The 15,766-nt window shown below is 42.3% G+C and overlaps 1 protein-coding gene across 1 annotated transcript; it reads right to left on the reverse strand.

Annotated features, from left to right (window-relative positions):
* Positions 1–3,257: 3,257 nt before the first annotated feature.
* On the reverse strand, positions 3,258–15,643 carry LOC118429045 (DNA excision repair protein ERCC-6-like). The gene is made up of 20 exons (XM_035839387.1): positions 15,494–15,643; positions 13,907–14,784; positions 13,513–13,598; positions 13,177–13,300; positions 12,801–12,900; positions 11,862–12,503; positions 11,269–11,443; positions 10,739–10,873; positions 10,119–10,277; positions 9,740–9,875; positions 9,314–9,501; positions 8,705–8,864; positions 8,292–8,408; positions 7,759–7,854; positions 7,093–7,311; positions 6,592–6,702; positions 5,471–6,314; positions 5,143–5,271; positions 4,420–4,627; positions 3,258–4,113 (listed from the first exon to the last, which is right to left on the reverse strand). The coding sequence occupies exons 2-20, from the start codon at positions 14,765–14,767 to the stop codon at positions 3,627–3,629; spliced, it is 4,977 nt and encodes a 1,658-aa protein (XP_035695280.1). The 5' UTR covers positions 14,768–14,784; positions 15,494–15,643; the 3' UTR covers positions 3,258–3,626.
* Positions 15,644–15,766: the final 123 nt, after the last annotated feature.

Raw genomic sequence — 15,766 nt, forward strand, 5'->3', positions numbered from 1 at the left:
TAGGCCGAGCTAAATTCTTGATTTGTAAAGGGGGCTTTAAAGTTACTTAACTCCGTGTAGGATAGTTCTGAAGAGTTAAGTTCAGATCGTACACGGTATTTGTGTCCGTATAACGTGCTAGAGGTCAAAACCATAGACGATGGGGGGATCATATCTATTACTGTACGTCAACATTGGAACCCTTCAAAGTTGGGCTCTTTCGGTCATTGCGAAAGATCAAACAGAACAGATAGCAGATCAATGGGGGAAGGAGATAGGAGAACTCTAACTCTACCGGCCCTGATCAAATACTACCTGCTCAGACCTGTATTTCGCAGTCACTTTTTTGGAGATCGTATCGTGTGCAAACTACACCACCATGCCTCGGAGCTTTGCTCTGGCGTTCCCCTCGCCGGTACTATGTATTTAAGCCCCCGTGAGGGAAAGGGGCCCTGGCGTTGCAAGCCAAACATATAGATCCTTAGGCATTTTTATTCCGGGCAAGTAGCCCGCACCAGCCTCCATAGTCCTATAAACAAGGCATATAATTTAGATGTCCATACTTGGTGGTGTACAGAAGCCAATGTTTGCACACACGTTGCCGAAATGAAAGTCGGTGTTAATGTCCACTGTATTAGATATGATCACCCCACTCTCTATGATCTTGACCTCTACCAAGTTGTACGGACACAAATAAGGTGTATGCGACCTGGACGTGACACTTGAGAACTGGCCTCTTCGAAGGTAGGCATCTTTCAGGACTGTACAATCGTTTGCCTGTGGTTTTCCTTTCATTTTTCGACGCAAGGTTTGCAATCTGGTTTGTTCCCGGTGCTGTAACCTAGAAGGCTGGGTCACCTGCACCGGCTACTTGCAGGGCCTTTCTGTTTTCTTTCACGTTACGATTGAAACTCCTAAGGAAGTTGATAGGCATGTTTGTTAAAAAGGCTATAGATAATAGAATAGGCATTTAGTATTCTGTACTGATCTAACATCTCTTAATGCGATTGAAACGAGTGACTCATCATGAATTTGCATCATTGATTATGCAAATTGTGTCCTTATCTGCAGAAATCATAACAGTCACAACCCAAATTGTAAAAAATATGAAGGACCAATGAGGTTCTTTAACCTCCCTAGGACTCATCTTGGTGAAGATTTGAGACTATATAATTGATCTGCATGATTAAGTTGTATGTCTGATAAAGTTCACCTTAAAATGAAATTTCCATCTTTGACCGACAAAGAATTATGGCTTCTTATCAATTATGCAAAGTACGTCTCCGTATGATATGATTGATATCTATCGATATTTCACTTTCTCTATTACACGTCACATTCTAGAGTGCATTGGATTCATAGTTTCCGTGTTAATTATGAAAATGAGACATCGCACCTGGCGAGACAGTATCTCTTTACACGTCTAAGGTGCACAGTGCCTCATCCCTGCTGTCAACATTGCATCCAATAATCTACGTTTGGAACATTGCTAAAACATATCGCTAGGTGGCGCTTTTGCCACCACAAGCAAACAGATCAAGGGCATTATATAAAACGTCCTTGAACAGATGTTTCCAGAACTTGTCATTCCATTTTCCAATATTGAACAGGGATAACATACAAGACACGGGATTTGTGCGATTGAAAATACAGTACCAGTCACATTGTATGACCATGTTGAATAAAACGCTTCGCCTTTCGCTTAACATTAACCAAGGAGCTCCTTGCATTAACAACGCAAAGAAGAATTCTAGACAAACGGTTAACTTGCCTGGTACTGGGTATGCTGCGTCACACTGTCGAATCCAAAGTACTCTGACAGTTCTTCCCAACCGCTCACAAAATTTTGCCCCGTCATTCTCGTCCAAGTTATTCCAGAAGCCCGTCTCTGCATTTTTTAGGAAAGCTGTCCGCGAAAACTTAAGAAAACTGCAAGTTTTGTTCGCCTGATGTAACAAAACGCACGAGATGCTCACGGACCACGCGACAATAAGAATGCAACACCTGTTGAACCTGACGTCATCGCGCGGAAAATTTGAATATAACTTGAAGTGATTAGACCCGGGGCGTTTTTGATTGGCTGATGTTTGTGTTATCACTTAAACACGTTTTACAAGCGCTGGCTCGTCTCACTTAGAATGTTTAGATTTATGGCAACAATGTCCCCAGAGTACAATATTTTCTGAGTACATGTATCATTCAATGAACATGGCACGGGTAAACTCACTTCATAGGCCCTGTGAGAATTTGGTCATGCGCCACCCATTGTGCACCATTGTCAACAGACGGGAACGCACTAGCATGTTCGCACTCTCGGACTTGTCCCAGCTATAACATCGTGCTGTTTTCATCAGTATCTAAATGAGAAAACACTTTGACATTAATCACTACTTGTTACCATTTGGAGAAATAAAATTTAAATCTTATTTGACTTTGGAATTGATTTTGGCATTCTACAATATCAGCATCATTTCCGATATTTTTTGCATACAGCAGATATTTTATCACTTTGCAGGTGCTTTGTACAAGTTTCAGTAACTTAAAATTTTGGAAACGGACTAAAATTGTTGCGCGCACGGATGTCATCCATATACTCAAATCAACATGGCTACAAAATCTATCAGGCATTAGAAAGTACTTCACAGTGGTAGTCTTTGTGATGATTTAATTCATGTAGCTAGAAAATGCAGAAACATGTAGGAAAAAAAAAACATATTATAGGTCATACTATTGCCGGATTGAAGTAACCAAACCTGTCCGATGTAAAATCCATTTTGTCCAAGACAATGTAATAACAGTCTTGTTAAACAAACTCATTGGTCATAGATATTGACATTGTTATCATAGTGGCCTTTTACAACATCACTTACATAGAATCTTATATTCTATAATTCTGTGGATCAGGTATTGCTACAACCTTTCTTCTGTTGCATGTAACATCTCTATGTCAGTAGTCAAAACAGTTGTATCTTTTCCGAAAACCATAAAGTTACAGGTAATACACATGTATTTCTTACAAAGATATCATTACACATCACACTTACTTTCAATAGTGATCTGCTTTTAATATTTTCATTGAAAGTGACATTACTGGCATCAATGTATCAAAGGGATTTTCAGAATTAGCACCAACTTCTGCCAGGATTATTACACAATGCTAATAAAGTACTTTTCTTGCCACAAAGTAGCAGAACAATAAATAAAACCTTTACATAACATATGCTTATATACAGAGTGAAAACCTGTGCCAGTAAACAACAAAACAGGAGTCTACGTCTAACATTATGAAAGTCTTTCAGAAAGATTTACAAAATACCAGTCCTTTTACGTGCCAGTCTATAACTATAGTGCCTGTTGGCATATACAGCTACATGAGTAAAGGTAATTTACAAGCCACCGACAGCACAAAGCACAAGACTTAATATTATGGTGATATTGCACCTTGATACTTTCCTTGATCTTTCCCTGCTAAGCTGCCGTTCAGACACCAATCTGTGTTGTTTCATGATTACGAAGGCTATAGCTAACGATAACATCTCAAATACTATCAATCCACATTACACTAATGCCTCTGAAAGTTTGAAAAAGACAATAGAATCTTCTAATGGGATATTTTTTGACAGAAATGGCAGTGATCCCAGCTAGCATCATCTGAAGTCTGGTTTGAGTGCCCAAACACCATTCCCTCCAGGGCCTCTGTGGAAGGTACAGATTCTATTCAACATGGAACGGAACACCACATTCTTATTGGTCCCTAGCTTCCCCTTGAACTCATCCAGAAGCTCATCAGTGGTAGCCTGTCCATCAGTGCTTGCCTGGAAAGCGATGTAGTTCCTGATTTCTACGATCATCTCATCATACTCGGACCCAGCTGGTGCAGTGGGTGCTTCCTGGCTGTTGTCTTCGTCTCCGCTCTCGTTGCCAGCTTCCAGCGACAGTTTGATGTGATTTCGAAGGCGCATCTGGTTGAGGAGGCTTTCCGAGGAGACATCTTCTGCGGAGGATTTTGTGCCGGCCACATGGCCACTGAAGTGCTTCTTCTTTGGGATGACAAACTTGGCAGCCTTGGTCTCGGACTTTCCGGAACCAGAAGCACCAGCTGCTGCTGAGGTTCTCTTCTTACCAAACCTTGGCCTGTGGAGACAGAACGGGATATCAGAACAACTAATCAATGATGCAAGTGCTGTAAATGCCGAAACGTTCGCGGTGGTTTAATGTTCATGGTTTTCATGGTGGCCACTTTACTGAGAACTTAAAACCACCGCAAAAAGTCCTTTTTCCCACTACCATGAAATTAAATCCCTGCGAACTTAAATGCATTTACAGTAATGTCTACTCTATTGATCCTATTCCAGAAATCTGCAATTTTCACAAGCCATCATCAACTCAAACCTAGCAGAGTATAAACAACAGAATCTGATGGTTGCAATCTGCACTTACTTCTGCTTGACACCAGGGGGCGCTCCTGATCCACCGTGTCTGCCTGTCCAGGTCGGCACACCCGACGTGGCCCCCAGACACTGCTGCCTGGTCCGCTTCAGGGCCCTGGCCGCCTCCTTGGCCACCCTGTCGGCCTCGCCCTCCACCAGCAGGTAGTCTGGGTTAGAGGACATCATGATCTTGTCATGCTGCAGGGCACTGTGAACACCTGAAACAAACCGCTGTGTTAATCATACAACTCTACACATAACAAAGGGTCTGGGTTAGAGGACATCATGATCTTGTCATGCTGCAGGGCACTGTGAACACCTGAAACGAACCGCTGTGTTAATCATGCAACTCTACACATAAGAAAGGGAACACACAAAATATGTTAGGCATACAGCCAGATGTTGGTTTTGTGACACTATTATGAATGTGCTTTCCTTAGTCCAGATTAGGACCTGCGATGGTCATCACTACTTTATTCAACAGGTGACCATCAAAATGGCTAGAAGAACACACCTGTAAACATTACATACTAGTACCGTCAAATGTATTCCTTAATGTTAGCTGAGCACTACCATCTAGTTACAAGTAGCTATAGTACTTGGCTCTAAGAATACAGAACTTGAACTGATTAACTAAGAACATCTTTCTGTTTATGAAATTATCATGAACGTTGAAAGGTACCACTCTCCAACTTAAATTAAGTACTATTCACACCATATGACAACCCCTAACCTGACTTTTTGAAGAGTTTCTTCAGGACATACTCCTCAGTAGCCTTGTGTGAGCCCTCTTCCTCCTCTTTAGCTGATGACTGGTATGCTGAGTGACGAGCCAGGTATTCTATCCTCTCTCCTTCCAAAGCTGAAAAGCACAATCACAACTAAATTAAGACTTGTCTATCTCAACCTTAAATAACTAACAAATTGGTTTATCCTTGGGATAGAGCTTTTAAGTGACTGATACAATACTGACACAAACTAGAGACAGAGATATCAGAAGATCTACACACAAGAATCAATGTTTCTTTCCTAACAAATATTGGTCTATTAAACAAACGTACCTGCATCCTTTCTCTTCTTTTTCTTTAGTTTCTTTCCCCGCTCACGAGATGTTGATGGCTTGCAAGTTTTCAATTTGGCAGTGGTGGCAGATTTCTCTGGAATGTCAGTCTGTGAGGTAGATACTTGGTTCAATGCCTGAGTGTCCTTGGATGACTTCTGGCTGTCTTCTATAGCACCATTATCTACATGCCTGTGCTCTTTGCTCTTGCTTTCACCTGCTTCAGCTCCATTACAGCCGGGACTGCTGCCAGCATCACCATTGGCTGACACTTTCTTCATCACTGAGTTTAACGTAGAATTTCCCAGTTTCCATTTTGCCAACAGTCTGCTGACAGTTGCCTTGTCCTTAGAGCTGTCTGGTGTGGAAACTTTCTCTGCTGTTTTCTGTTTCCTTCTGTTGGGCAATAACTTCACATCAGGTTTTGGTACCTTCCCTGCATTCTTTGCCTTCCTCATGTCAACTTTAACCTCTGACCCTGTGCCAGCAAAGATGGCGCCCGTCTCCGTGCCTTCCTTGTTGTCATCACAGGTCAGGGTGAACAGCTCGTACATGTCGTTGGACTTGAAGAATCGCCGCTGCCGAGGGTCCTTCAGCACCCTGTTGGTGAGGAACTGTTTGAAGATCTGTCGGTGGTAGATCTTCTCCTCAATGGTCCCAGTGGTGAGGAGGCGGTAGATGGTCACATCCTTGCTCTGGCCGATGCGCCAGGCCCGCTCGCGCGCCTGCATGTCCGTGCTGGGGTTCCAGTCCGGGTCGAAGATGATGACACGGTTGGCTCCGGTAAGGTTGACCCCCAGGCCGCCAACTCGAGTGGTCAGCAGGAAGACAAAGATGGAGGTGTCCTGCAGAGATAAATCATTCAAAATCAAGTTCAAGTCCAACTGTCCTGTAGGCTACTGACAAATATTACATGTAAAATCTCTATATGCAAATATACTTATGAAGAGAGCTTTCTATTGCTTACAGCCCAACCACGTGTTAAAAAAATGTACATGTATATGTTTATTTTTGATTGAAAAGAAGCTGATGAAAAAAATTTGGCTAAAAATGTATATGTATATATTGTTGATGATTATACATGTATATCATTTAAACACATTAGAAACATATGAATTGTACCTTGTTGAACTTGGTAATTTTGGGTTGTCTGGATGAGATGGTTGTTGTTCCATCCATCCTCATGTAGGTGTAGCTCTGGTCCTGGACAAACTCCTCCATCAGGTCCAGCATCTGGTAGGAGGAGGATGGGTACAGTTTATCTCAAACCTCATCATGACAACAGAGTAATCCTACTCATACACTCACTAACACATTAAAATACATCAAACTCTCCAATTTTCATCTATTTCTAAACGTTCACCACCCCATTTCTGCCACCATCTACATAACAGGTGAACATCATCTTTTCAAGATGTTCACCTGATGACCTTACTGTGAGCTTGGATCCACTCACCTGAGGATTCATGACAACTCTTTTGATAACTGTTATGTGTTCTGAAAAGTCCTTGAGGCATTTCTCCATTTAAGCATTGTTGGCATATTGAGGAAGCTTTGAATACAAGTAAGAGCTACACAGTTACAACCCTAAGACCTGAATCTGTTTGTTGAATGTTGCCCTACCTGTTTGCTCTGAGAGAAGAGCAGCACCCTGTGGCCCTGTTTGTGCCACATCTTCAGCAGGGTGTTGACGACGATCATCTTCCCCGAGCGTTTCCAGTACCCGTAGTGCTGGTCCTTAGTCAGGGTGCTCTCGTCTGTCCCCACCATGATGCGGGGCCCTCCCGTCACCAGGTCAGGGTGGTTACAGATCTTCCTTAGAGTTATCAGGCCTGCAAACACCTACATGGACAAGTTTGATAAGACATATCAGTGAATGAAAATATGCCTAAATAATACATGTAGAGAGCAACAGCAATACTCAGTCACTCACACACTATCCTGTTTATAGCCTGGTGCTCCCTATCAGGCAAGGGTTACACATGCTTGCATGCAGATCTGGAGATTTGATGGCAGCAACCTACTGTAAATTCATCTATTTTTATGAGGATTACTTCTGGAAAAGGGGAAATAAATTTTACTGTGTCTTAAGTTTGCAGTTGCAAATATTCCATATTTTGGTACATATACAATGTATAATACTGGTACATTGTAATACAATACATTGGAGTTGCATATAGATGTACTAGTATTTAGGCAAAGACACCACAAGAGTTTCTATCCAAGCAAAATTGAAAATACTTTCAAGTTGGACCTATGTTCTTCAACAAGGTAACAAACTCCTTCTACCTGATACTGCCCATCCAGTATCTGCTGACATTCCCTGGAGCCCAGATAGTCCTTGTATGCCTCCTTCTGTTCCTCAGTTATTCTGCAGAAGAGCACCTGAGAGGAATATTGAATATATGAGACAATAGGCCAAATGGGAAGTTCATCCAACAACACAAATAGCACTACTTTTTATTGCCATGCATAGTCAATATAAGGATTGGTACATTGTAGGTAAAGGTCCTATAGCCCTTGAGGACATAGGGGCAGTGAGTTGTTTATCTACTGTGTCTACAGCATGGTATTGAAAGACTGAGCCCAATCTCTCCTTCCACTGCCTTTTACCATACCAACCAATGTTAGGTAACCATTTTCACACCTTGGTAGAGTGGTGAAGGTCGCATAAAGAGCCTGTCTAAAGGACCCAACGTCCAGCAAGGAACATCAAGAATTGAGCCCGTGACCCCTTGACATCTGCTTACCTTGCCACTTAGCCATGCAATGCCACATAATGCTAACGACACAACAAAACACAACACAATACAACAAATCACCTGTTCGCTCTTATTGGGCAGATTCAAGTTCATCTTGACGTCATTCTTCATCCTCCTGAGCAGGTAAGGGTTGATGGTGTCTCTCAACACACAGGCACACTTATAGGCTGTCTGGACCTGTAAACAATGAAATACAAAAACCCTTTCATTATAGCACGCACCACAAAACAAGTGCCTTAATTCATCACTTTCTTAAATATTTTCCACAAATCAATAGTGAATCTTGAACATCCTTGAATCTCATACATGTATCTTGTCAGCAAAGTTCAGACTTTAGCATTGATGCAATACAAGCCCACAAACATTCTACACAAGTCACCACAACCCATATACAGGTATATGATAATCTAACAACAGCAGATTTAGAATTATGTCTTCAAATAGAGCACATCTACCATGGAAGGTGTTCTTACCTGTACAGGTGTAGCATTAGCGTATCCTCCCTGAGTGATGGGTACTGAGAACTGCTCCATGAACACCGGCAGTGTCCCCAGCTTCCCAGGAAACACGAAGTCACACAGGGACCACAGCTCCCGCAGGTTGTTCTGCATGGGAGACCCTGACAGGATGATCCTGGAGAACAGAGCATTGCCACAGTGAGATGCATAAATAATAACGCTTAACAGGATTTCAAATGTTCTAGTGTTATAAAATGTCAACAATGAAGACATGCTTACATTCTTGATGATTGTGACAATACAAGAGATGACAAATATTTGTCTAGCACTTCCATACAGTTCAACAGTAGCCTGGGTACCATTCAGATAGTAGTTCAATCTGACGTTTACTACGTACAGTCGCTTCTCTGCTATTCTGTCTGGGAACCTTGACATTTGTAGGTTGAAATTTGTACGAGGGCGCTGATTGTTCCCTACATATCAGCGAATGGAGGAATGGGTTCAAGCGCTCACTCAAAAAGGCATTCCAACACTTAGGCTAGTTCAGCTACGGAAATTTTAGGAGAATTGGTGGTTTATCATTGGACCAGTAACAGGCAGTGCCAGTATTAATGCTGTTTGTACCTGTGAGGGGTTCTGAACTGTTTACAAGCCAGCGTGACTTTAGCATCAGGGTTCCTGATCTTGTGCCCCTCGTCCAGGATGACGTAGTGCCAGTCGTAGTGCAGGAGGGAGTCCTGTCTCAGGTTCACCTCCTGGTATGATGTCACCAGCACCCCACGATCACGGGCGATCTCACGGATCAGCCGGTCCTGATAAGACAGTGCACACAGTGCTTAATGACTTTTCTTTTACAAAGTTTCAAATATATGATACTTCAGCAACCTAAAATCTATGGAGACTTTACATTTACAATAATGCTAGGCAGGCATTTCAGTTAGTAACATTACAAGCTGGGACAGCATTCTATTACATGATGTAAGGAAGCATTTTGAGTTAAGATGAGCCATGTTCAGGAGGACCCTGACGTTTGTAAGGCTGTGAAGTTACCTTGGATGTGGTGAAGGTGCCAGACTCGTGCAGTATGGCAACTCTAACACGAGGGAACCAGGTGTGGAACTCACGAACCCACTGGTGCAGCACTGTCACAGGAGCAACCACCAGGCATGGGCCCAGACCTATATATCTGTGCAACAATAACACACAGGTTAGTCAAAGTGTGTTTAACTATCACAATCACTGTAGAGGAATACTCTTAGCTGACACTGCTGTTAGTGTCTTCATCTTCTTTGTGTTTAGGTGGCCACCACCATCATCTTGTTGATGTTTCTGCCATACTTATCAGTAGTGCTGGTGCAAAAGGTTTCAGGTAATGGTAGGTCTTGAAATTGGGGGTCTACTGTAAGTGTTAGTGTAGATGATGTCTTACTTGGTCATGATGCCCCTGTTCCTGACGTTGCCGTACTGCAGGCCGTACAGGAACACGATGGCCTGGATAGTCTTGCCCAGCCCCATCTCATCCCCCATGATGCCTCCTGCCTGCTGACTGTGCAGCTCCCATAACCACCTCACACCTGTCTGCTGGTACCTGGGACAGAACATGGGTTAAGTCGTACAGTAATGTTGATTCACCTTTATCTATGGGGCAACCTATATCTGTTGCTTTTAGATATGCCAAGTTGACAGGCGGTGGTTTCAAACTGCAGTAGTTTGATGAAAGAATTACAATTCAAAGCCACCTTCCTTCGACTTGATATTCCTCAATACCCCTTTTCAAAAGCAACAGATAGCAGCAACAAAGCAACAATAGATCTGACAGCCACCTCTCCTGGTATTCTACAAAGACAACAAATACATGTGTTTGGCAGATGATGCTCTGAAGTAAACATAAGAGTTTGGAAATGTACTTCTGTGCAACTTGTTTACAGTGCAAATTATATACTCCCAATCTTCATTTTCTACAAGATTAACCAGTCCTACCAAAGGGAAAATTCATCACTGAAAACTAAATCCGTGAAATGGCATCTCTATGTCTAACAGTAGACCTACTTATAGAGCTTGTTCCATGTTTCCACTGGCAGTTTAAACCCCCCATCCATCTCCACATCTGATGTCTCACTCTCACTGTCCTCACCAGCATCATAACGAGCCTGTTTCTGTTGCAGCTTCTCCTTGTGATTTTGCCTGAACAATTGACATAGTGATCACAATAATTAACAAATGCAGTAAAGCTAAGATGCCACTATAATCATTACAACAAAATTAAGCTTATAATCATTACAGCATAATTGAGCTGGAATAGCTCCAGATCTCATTTTCCTCAGGCAATAATAGCATACAGGCATCAATACCAGATACAGTAAAACCTTCCTTACTAACAAACTTTGCCTTTTAGCAGTCTTCAAGTGTTCAATGTATATGTATTATCTTCTCATTTTTATTCACATTACATAAAAGGCCAAACAGATACAGTATACTTGTTTTGTGTTACATGCAAGAGACTTGTTATGTTTATAGAATAAGGAGAAGAACATGGTATTATGATGTAGAGTCTCTCTATAAAACAAACCTCGACCCACCTGAGTCTCTTGTGGAAGTACCTGAGGTTCCCATCATCCCTACACCTGTGCTGAGGTTTCTTCTCTTTTCCTTTCTCATCGTCTCCACTGGAGTCAGGGTGACCTGCCAGCCCGCTGTAGTCCTGGTTGTGCTTGGACTTCCTCTTCATACCTTTCTTCTTTTCAGATGCATCATCTACGGACAAAAAAGATGAGTCCATAAGCTTTGTTATACACCGCACATGCACTAGCCAATAATAGTTTTTTATCATCACACATCCTTGATCTCAAAAGATGATATCCTTTGAGTTGCTGATAATATGTAATGGATTATATTACAGCATGGCGACAATTTTGTTTTAGCTATGCTCCTGTAGCTGTTATGATCCATCTAACAGACAAAATACATGTATTAGACTACTAGTAGTAGAAGCTGCTTAATTGCACGGCCTATTTGTCAGTGAATTTCGTGCAATTATCCAGATGGTGCAATAATACGAAGTTATCTAGCTGGACCGCACCGGTTTGGGATTTGGGGATTCCGTGCAGTTAACAGAAGTTGAGCTATTAACTGGCTTCTACTGTACTACTACCAAAAGTAAGGTAAGGCTCACCAGATACGTCTCCGATGTCCACATCATCTAACCAGGAGTCCCTCATCTCCTTCTTGGAAGGCACATACTCATCATCACTGCCTGACCAATCACCACCTGACACATCACTGTCATCACTGTTACGTATCCTTCCACCCAGTCTGGGACTATTTCCTTTCCTTGTCCGGGGGGATGAACTGTTTGAGGAGTCATTCCACAAGTCTGGTGATTCCTGCTTCAGTTTTGCAGGTGAAGATTTGGACTTAACCAGTTTTGGACTGTCAGCAGAGCCTTCTGATGCTGACAAAGACTGTCTTCTTCTATCTTTTGCCAAGTTTGATGTCTTTTTAGATGTCTTATTTTTCTTGCTAGGAGTCTCTGGCTCCTCACTATTGTTTCTTCGTTTTGGCTTCTGTTTTGTCTGTTTCATCATTTTCTTCTTTTGCTTTGACAGTTGGTCTTGCTCAGCTAGGTACTTCTCAAAGTCTGACATGACGTCTGTCACAATTTTCTTTGGTCCTTGAGGTTTGGCAGCATCGGCTGAGGCAGGGGTGGGGTCAAAGGGCGTGATCTGTCCAGTCCTGATCAGACGTTCCCTCTCAGTCTCCTGCTTATTTGCACCTGACATCAGGCCTTCCAGTGCAGATACATTATCTGTTGGGTCTGCGGACAGAAAACACCAAACCTCAACAAAGATGCAGACACATGTACATAGACTCCATGCCAGGGATAACATTCAAGTGTTTTACTGGTAGCAACGATAGAGTTAGTATTGTTGCATCAGAAGATTATATATACATGAATTAGAAGATTTAACTGTTATGTCAAAGGTGTCAGGATTTTAGTTGCAAAATGCAAAATTCATGCGAAAAATAGTTGACTAATGTAGGTATGAATGATGTAGAAATAAAGTTCCATACAGAATCACAGTGAAAACAACAATAGGGATAGCTCACGTACCAGGTTCCTCCTCCTCTTCTGCATCAGGCTCATCTGTGTCCCCTCCCAGGATGTTCATCAGCTTCTTGTGTTTGGCTCGCAGCTTCTTCAACTGTTTCAGCTGTAATAAACAAACATATATAAACTCATTAATACCTGGATAGCTTCCTGTTGGGTTGTCAATATTTCCTTTCAGATGTTCTACAAAGAGACATTTCTGTAAGGATTCTGCAGTCTTTAGACTATACTTTCATCACTACATGTAGATTGTCATTTAATGGCACCACTGCATTTTATGTTGCTAAGGGTCACAATTCTACCGTGACTATCCTTTCAGGAAAATGATACAGCAGATAGGACACAATAGCCTGAACACCCATCTCTTTGTGTGACTCACCTTGTTTTCCTTCTGTCTCTTGATGCTGTCCACCCTCCTTTGTACATCCCTGTTGTTGAGCCCAAAGGAAGCAGGCAGACCTGAGATGGCGCGGTCCATCCGAGTCACTTCTTGTTTTACTGACCTACATCATACAGGAACAACTTTATTCAAACTGTTGGTAGATAAAATGTGCTAGATACCAGTTTGTAGCAAATTATACAAGATCTTTCTTCCAAATACATTTTATTTCAAATTGTACTGTATTGTTGGTGTGAAGAAATAAGCTGAGTTAAGATACTGTACCAATGGGTTCTTACACTATTTTTTAATGAAAGTTTATGTTGAAGGTCCCACCTGATGTCATCTAAGACATTCTTGAGTTCTCTCTCTGCTGAGGCCTTCCTTTTCTCCTCCATCTCTGCCTGCACAGCCATGTCCACCTGGCACAACAGAAGGTCATGGTAACTGGTTTTAGCACACTATTGCAAATGTTTGCAACTCTTGTTTGTATTTTCATGTCTTTCACAGACTTCTCTACCGCTTGTATGTTTACTGTGTCCAGAATTGTTTCAACCCTTGTACTGTGAAATCTAATCAATTAGCAGTATCATGAGGCAAATTTGGATGTTATCTAATACATACAATTTACAAATGTACATTCTGTACCCTCTAGGTGTTAGAATGGACAGTCAATACATCACTACAACACAGAGGAAGCCAGCCCAGAAGTAAGCATGTGTGTCCCTACCTGATACATGATGCCATGTTCCAGGGTCTCCTGGTTGTACACATCCACCCCCAGTCCCTGCAGCTCCGAGGCCTGGTCCTGAGGAGCCACTGCCTGGATCTGAGTAGTGTCGATACTAAACATGGACGGTCCTGACGTCTTCCCTGTGGTTATACCCTGACTGAGGGCTTCAGCCAGCTCTAATGCCGCTTTGCCATCTTCATCCAAAGCTTCATCACTCTTTACTGTTTCCAAAGTGACGTTACTTGCGCCATCCATAGGTTCTAACTTTGGTGTTGTTTGCAGTGGAGTTTGATCAGCCATAGACAATGGCCCAGCCCCATACATGGATGTGTCTGTAAGAGCAGCAGTGATACTGGGGAAGTCTGAGGACATCGTGGAAGACATGGGCTGTTCCAGTGGTGGCAGGTTATTACCCAGATGCACATCTCCCTGTCCTAACATAGGAAGTTGTGGGAGGTGAAAGCTGTTCAGTGTCCCAAAGTTATCCACAGCATTTCCATTACCTAGTCCCTGATGTCCACCACTCTGACCTGGTATGTGGAGTTGTGGGTTATGAAAACCGCTCATTGAGCCAAGGCCATCCACGGCATTGCTGAAACCCAGTCCCAGATCACCCTGTCCAGACATTTGAAGCAGTGTGTCCTGAAAATTGCTCAAAGAACCAACCCCATCCATAACATTGCTGTTACCCAGTCCCAGATCACCTAGATCAGACATTTGAAACGGTGTGTCCTGAAAACTGCTCAACGAACCGAGGCCATCTGAGATATTGTCGTCAGCCGTCATGTTGAGTTGGCCTTGCTGTTCCACTCCTTCTGTCTTGAAGACTGGAAGGATGTCTTCTAGCGTTGCCTCCATTGTGATCTGGCTATGTCCTATGACAAGTAAACAGAAGATCAGAACACATATAAACATTTCAAGGCCATAGCATAACTTATGTGGTTAGGGACTGAGAGATATTTTACAGGTTGTGTGAGCACTTATTATCTGATCTCAATTATAATGATAACCTGTCCCCATAACATTTGTATATAACCCTAACGGTTACCTCACCAAATACTGAGGTTGGACTTATTTTTATTTTTATTTAGACAACATAATTCCTTGTATGTGAGTAGTACTGCCTTCCTCCTTTCATATCTATGAGTACAGAAGTTGCTGTGATGGTCAAATTTCGAGAAAAAAACTCCTGATCCGATGGACGATGTTGATTTTAACAACAGATGAATAAACAACAACATAGTTTTTTTGCCCAGGCCAGAGTCACTTGATTGTGCACAGTTATATCTAACGTTTACTTCCAAATAAGTCTAGCAAGCGATAGATTCGTGCAACAATTTCTATCTATAAGATAGCAGAGGTAAACCTGTGTTTGCAGAACGGTGTTAATGGCAGTGACTGTCCCAGGACGGGACACATAGCCGGTATGTTACACAAGATGATTGCTTATGATTACGCAAGAATTTCCGACCGTGCATCATTGTTTACAGCATCTTGTTAGGAATCTACAAGACCCAGTGCCTTTCTGTTCATTCCTGATGACACCAAGACTTATTAGTAACATATAGGAAAGGTTTTACCCACCCAAACGACAGGAAAATGCTAGGAATCTTCAGCGATATATAGCAGCAGTCCCTTTCTACTGCCGTCTGTCCACCATTTTGCCCCATTCACTTCACATAGGTGGCCATGCTAGAATATATGCTGCCTCCACAATTGCATGCATACTCGCTTACAAACAAAACGTTAGTTTCAGAAACAATCAAGCTAGAATTATAAAGAAAAATATTTAAGTGATAGAGACAATGTTTTCTTGAAGTGTTATTAATCGAGTCCGTCTAGAAAAGATAGTTCAAG

The sequence above is a fragment of the Branchiostoma floridae genome, chromosome 13 (assembly GCF_000003815.2).
Source record: "Branchiostoma floridae strain S238N-H82 chromosome 13, Bfl_VNyyK, whole genome shotgun sequence".
NCBI classification, from domain to species: domain Eukaryota; kingdom Metazoa; phylum Chordata; class Leptocardii; order Amphioxiformes; family Branchiostomatidae; genus Branchiostoma; species Branchiostoma floridae.